Genomic DNA, 6,266 nt, shown 5'->3' on the forward strand with positions numbered 1-6,266 from the left:
CCCCTCCCCTGCACCTCTCCAGATCGCCCCTGGCGTCCTCCACCCTGCCCCTCCCCCAGTGGCACCTCCTCTCCACATCTCCTCCCCAGCCCGTCTCCAGCAGGTCCTGGACAGGGGCCCGACCCCTGGCCAATCAGATGGCACCGTGCTGCCTCCTCCGCCCCCTCCCCCACCCCTCCCAGGAGTACGGAGCTCCTCCCCCTGCCCGCCGGGCCCACCCCCCGTGCCTTCCTTCCTGTCAGGTGCCATGGCGTCCCCACTCTCTCACTCCGGGGGGAAGAAACACTCCGCCAACCTGCCGCCCATCAGCGATGCACGCAGTGTCCTATTGGAGGCCATCCGCAAAGGTGGGTGGGGCCTCGGTGTAACAGCCAGTAGATCTGTTAATTGTGCATGACTGTCAATGTGCGTAGTCATTGGACAGTTTTATAACAGAAGAAAGCTGATACATTCTCTTTTGTAGGTTGCAGTAATCCCTCCCTCCTTCCCTCCCCAGGTATCCAGCTCCGGAAGGTGGAGGAGCAAAGAGAGCAGGAGGCAGCCAAACACGAGCGTGTTGGGAACGACGTGGCCACCATCCTTTCCCGACGCATTGCCGTCGAGTACTCCGACTCAGAGGACGAGTCCGAGTTCGACGAGGGAGACTGGATGGAGTGAATGAGATGAAGGGAGAGGAAAAGAAAAGAGAGGGGGACAAAAGGCAAAACTGTCACCCAACTGTACCCCCTTTAGAGATGTCAGAATCCATCCTTACAACCACTATCCTCTGTCAGTCCTGTTTTACCCCCTCACCTGTCATCCTCTACACCTCTCTCTCTCTCGCCCTCTTGCTCTCTCTCCCCCTCTTTCTCACTCCCCATTCTTTCTATCCTCTCTCCCCCTATTTTTCCTCCATCTCTCTCTTTTTCTCTCTCTACACCTCCCTCTCTTTCTCTCCCTCTCTACCTCTCTCCCTATTTCTCTCTCCTCCCCCTCTCTCTTTATTCTCTCCCTTTCGCTCCCTCTTACATCTCCTTCTCACTTTCTCTCTCTCCCTTTGTCCCTCTTGTTCTCTGTCATATACTGTTCTTGGTGTGTTTGTAGGAAAATATCAATTTCAGTTGTTTGTTCCCCATGTTCTGGTCGGGAAATGTTTTTGTACTCATTTTCTACACTACTACACATTGTTCAGTGGCTCATGTTATTTTCCTTCTTTATCCTCCAATTGTATGAAATCCTCCTCATGTACAGTTGTTTAAAAAATGAACGTTAACCAAACAGTTTTTTTTGTTTCTGATAACCTTTTAAAGAAAAGCTATTAACAACCACACATTTTTTCCCCCCTTTGTTTCTTGCTGTTGAGTGTCAACGTGATGAGGTGGCCTGAGTCTTCTGTCCTTAGTTCTGATACTATCCTGCCACCTGGTGGGCCAAAGTGTAGGTGAATTGATTCTGTATTTTATTATCTCTATTTTGAGTTTCTTTTCTTACAGAAAAACACTTGCAGTTTTTAAATGGGCCTGTTGTTGCCAATATGAACCACTTGAAGGATGGTAGCCATCCTGAATATCAGTCGGCTGTGGTTGTTTGCTGAGGAGATTTATTGGAGTCGTTGTTTGTTTTTATATTATCAGGATTTGACTTATCACCTCAGAACAAGGGAATATTGTGATGATGGTATGATATGTTATGTGATGATTGTTGTATGATTGTGATGATGAAGATAAAGAAGGATAATTGTGAGACATTAGAAGGAAGTTATTGAGTGATCCGAGCTAATCTATGTTAATCGTTCCCTTATGTCACCCAAGGATATGTCTGTCAAGTTTAGGCAAATGTTTTATTATCTGAGTATGTGTGTCCTCAAAAAGCCACCGTAATGTATCTTGGCAGCAAGGAAGTGTCATGAAGTTTGGAGCCATATGGTATACTATACTAGACTAGTGTCTGACCAACAGGAACCACTTTACAGTAGTGTCTGACCAACAGGAACCACTTTACAGTGGTGTCTGACCAATAAGAACCTCTTTATTGTAGTGCTGACCAACAGGAACCACTTTACAGTAGTGTCTGACCAACAGGAACCACTTTACAGTAGTGTCTGACCAATAAGAACCTCTTTATTGTAGTGCTGACCAACAGGAACCACTTTACAGTAGTGTCTGACCAACAGGAACCACTTTACGGTAGTGTCTGACCAATAAGAACCTCTTTATTGTAGTGCTGACCAACAGGAACCACTTTACAGTAGTGTCTGACCAACAGGAACCACTTTACGGTAGTGTCTGACCAATAAGAACCTCTTTATTGTAGTGCTGACCAACAGGAACCACTTTACAGTAGTGTCTGACCAACAGGAACCACTTTACAGTAGTGTCTGACCAATAAGAACCACTTTACAGAATGGATATCAAAGGCAGCTTATTTCCCAGGGTCCCCCACTCTGTGTCTGCTGACTAACAAGAAGCCTTACCTCGTTCGACTCTAGAACACTAACAGTTACTATGAAGAATATAAATAAATGAACAGCATGGGTCTACCTGTGTTTCTGCTGCCAAAGGGGGCAGGGAGACTCTGGAGAGAAAGAATGATTTATCTGCCTTCACTGCCCCCTTTGAAGAAGATGATGTCTGCCGTCCTTTTCTTTCTCTCTTCCTTCTTTCTCTCTTTCTACTTTCTCTCTCTTCAACTTGCCTTATTGTTTGTACAGACGTATTGTTGAGTTCATGAATGTATCGTGCTGTTACTACTTTTTGCCTGCACTCGTATGGATTAGCTGTTTCTATGTTTGGGGACGGGGAAACCGAACCCTGGGTTCAAAAAATATCAAACCGTGTAACATGTAACTTATGTAATTGTAACAGTTTGCTTGAATTAATAAAAGCTAATGTTATGTTTCAGGACTTGTTGTTTTGTGTAACCACTGATCCAGGGCCTGTGTGTGTTTTCCGGTTGTGGTGTACCCAAAGGGCTACGGTTCAGAGACTTCTTCCTGAATCATGAATGGGGACACCATGCATTACACCTCATGACGATAACCTTCCCTCTCTTCACTCTCTCAAACACAAACATATATCAGTACTAGACAGATTTCGGATCTTAATTTGACCTAAATTGTCACAGCAAAATAATCCTGCAGTAACAAGATTTGAACATTTAGTCCATAATGTTGCTTGGTAAGGCTATTAGCTGGCCAAAAGTAGGCGACATGAATAATGTTATATAACCGTGTTAATGTGGGTTTTCACTGATTTTATGTCAATCATGAAGCTCATCTACAGTACAATTCTCAGCAACAAAGTGATCAAATTAAGATTCCACATCTGTCTGTATAAACTGCCTATGTAAAGTTTAATTAATTTATTTCTCTTGGTGCACAAGTGCTGCAGGGGGCTGCTGTAGGGGGATGCTGGGGCTGCTGTAGGGGGATGCTGCAGGGGGCTGCTGTAGGGGGATGCTGCAGGGGGATGCTGTAGGGGTCTGCTGGGGGATGCTGCAGGGGGATGCTGCAGGGGGTCTGCTGTAGGGGGATGCTGCAGGAGGCTGCTGTAGGGGGATGCTGCAGGGGGATGCTGTAAGGGGGCTGCTGTAGGGGGATGCTGGGGATGCTGCAGGGGGCTGCTGTAGGGGGATGCTGGGGGGATGCTGCAGGGGGGGTAGGGGGATGCTGCAGGGGGATGCTGTAGGGGGATGCTGCAGGGGGCTGCTGCAGGGGGGATGCTGTAGGGGGATGCTGCAGGGGGGCTGCTGCTGTGGGGGGCTGCTGCAGGGGGATGCTGTAGGGGGCTGCTGCAGGGGGATGCTGTAGGGGAGCTGCTGTAGGGGGATGCTGCAGGGGGATGCTGCAGGGGGCTGCTGCAGGGGGATGCTGTAGGGGGCTGCTGCAGGGGGCTGCTGTAGGGGAGCTGCTGCCGGGCGGATGCTGTAGGGGAGCTACTGCAGGGGGATGCTGTAGGGGAGCTGCTGCAGGGGGATGCTGCAGGGGGATGCTGTAGGGGAGCTGCTGCAGGGGAGCTGCTGCAGGGGAGCACCCCCCACCCCACCCCCACCCACTCTGTTCTACTCCATCTGTAACCACAATGTAACCTCTCCTGGAGACACTTATTTATTCTGTCACACACACACACATGGCAGTGCAGAATAAGTTTAGGGGATTTGTCGTTGTGTCAGGGCTGAAAATGACACAAGCTCTTTTTAGTACATCAGCTGTAGGTCTGCTAGGATTAAAAGTGAACACATTTCTTCACAATCACACTGTTCTGGCGCACGAGACTTATTTAAATCTGTGTGTGTGCCTGTTTGTGTGTGTGTGAAAGAGAGATATTAATTGTAGTGTTATTGTGTAAGAAGGAATGTGATGAGGGAGGGAGAGATTCAATCACTAGATAGTCATAGCAAAGTAAATATAAACGTGAATATTATTATTCATGACTGTAGGGAGTCTTCTTATAGTTTCTCTAACTCCGGCCTTGTTGACAACATTTACTCTTCCTGCTATGTCTTTCACACAATACATTCATACAAGAAAGTGAGTTGAATCAGTGATATTGTTGCCTTTCCTCCTCCTGCTTCCTGGCCTAGAGGGCTCCATTTATTGGCCTTAATTTAGTGTAACTGTGAGGACCCCATGGGCCAGTTTCCCAGACACAGATTAAGCCTTGTCCTGGCTCAATGGAGCATGTCAATTTAAAGTGTTTTTTAGTACAGGACTATGTGTAATTCGTGTCCAGGAAACTAGCCCCATTAGTGTAAATAGAAAAATGGCCACTCCCTCCCTCCCATCCCCACACTTGGAACAGATATGTTGTAAAGGTAGTGTAACATTGCCCTCTGCTGGCTCAGGTAGACTCATATGATGAGTTACTCTCAAGCACTCTGACTAAATCAATGTCCCCAGTAGATGGTAGCAACATGCTTTCTATGTCAGTGACACTGCCTGACTTCTGGTGTCAGACCAAAGCCCATTTATTATACATGTACAGTGTCCATAGGACAGCCTCTTTGTCATTAGTAAGGCAACTCCTGCTGAGCCCAAGGCTGTCCTAATATGGCCACCATATTCATTATTTGTGTGAAAACATCATTGCACTGAGCAGCCATTGGGTGAATATCAATAGTCTCAAGTGGCTTCCTTGCCTCGTCTCTTCCCCGTGTCTCCTTCCCTTGTCTCCTTTCCTCCATTTGCTCTGACAGGTGACAGGTGAAAGCACATTCCTGGCAGTTATCCACCATATTGCTTTCTGCTGTGTTAATTGTTATTTTTATGTTTCAGACCAGTAAAGATGAAGGAGAAGAGACAAGGAGAGAGAAACATTTTAGAGTATTGAGATGCACCCATAGTTTTTCTATGGTGAGGGTGCACAAAAGTTCATGGAGGTTTGTACTTGCCTAAATGATTTGATTTAATTACAAGGTAATGGCTCAGACAGGCAGACTGGGATGTAAGTCAGACGTTGGTGTGGCTCGTTTGGTATAGGGGCATGTTCAGAGGGCATGAAGCGAGGCATCAGTTAAAAAAAGACAGGGAATAGAAGCATTATAGTGGCTGCATTTCAAGAGGGTCATTTCCTAATGTCCTTTGGAGGAAGGATGTTTGATATTTTTATCTAATAGAAGGATACAGATATCAAATATCTGATGGTAGTATGGCTCAGTCCGGTAAGGCAGGCAGCCAGGGATGGGAGATTGGCGGTGGTAACCGTGGTATACTCTGAGTCGATATGCATGTAATAATAAGGAATTCCCCTCGACCACGGCCACAAGAAAACAAACGTTATTTCCAATTAATCCCCATTGTAAAAGAACCAACTACGTTGTTGATTTTCTGTTATTGAGAAATAACAAAACAAAGTGGAAAAGCTGCTGTGTTGTTCAATATACATGTAAGCAGATCAAAAATCCCAACCTACGGCTCCCAATGGTCCCATCTAGGGAAATAGAGCCTGCAAGAAGAGCCCTGTGGCTTCAGGCTATTTGGCATGGGAGAGTGGGAAATGTGGGGACGGTTTTGCAATCAGAAATATGGCGGACGTGGATGATGAGTTCAAATCAAGCAACGTGTCATGCAAAGTTGGTGAAGGTAAATGTTCTGAATGGACAAAAGTAGTGTAGAAAACTGGAACAAAAAGGAAATTGTCTAAAATTGGAGGTGAGGATACGTGCATGAATGATAATTAATAGCTTTTTTTGGGATGTGTTTGTTGAGTAAGGATGCATAAGTGGGGACACCCGTTTGAGGTGTCAAAAATGGTGAAGTACGCGCTGGGAAAAGTAGAGTCTATCAGAAT

At 46.4% G+C, this 6,266-nt stretch overlaps 1 protein-coding gene across 1 annotated transcript in view; it reads left to right on the plus strand.

The window, feature by feature from the left end:
- Window positions 1–798, plus strand: part of LOC112217790 (wiskott-Aldrich syndrome protein family member 1-like) — a 127,437-nt gene extending 126,639 nt beyond the window's left edge. The window contains 2 exon segments of the mRNA XM_042300867.1: window positions 1–347; window positions 497–798. Coding sequence (XP_042156801.1) covers window positions 1–347; window positions 497–657 — 508 coding nt within the window. The 3' untranslated portion in view covers window positions 658–798.
- Window positions 799–6,266: the final 5,468 nt, after the last annotated feature.

This window comes from Oncorhynchus tshawytscha, linkage group LG18, assembly GCF_018296145.1.
Source record: "Oncorhynchus tshawytscha isolate Ot180627B linkage group LG18, Otsh_v2.0, whole genome shotgun sequence".
Classification (NCBI taxonomy): domain Eukaryota; kingdom Metazoa; phylum Chordata; class Actinopteri; order Salmoniformes; family Salmonidae; genus Oncorhynchus; species Oncorhynchus tshawytscha.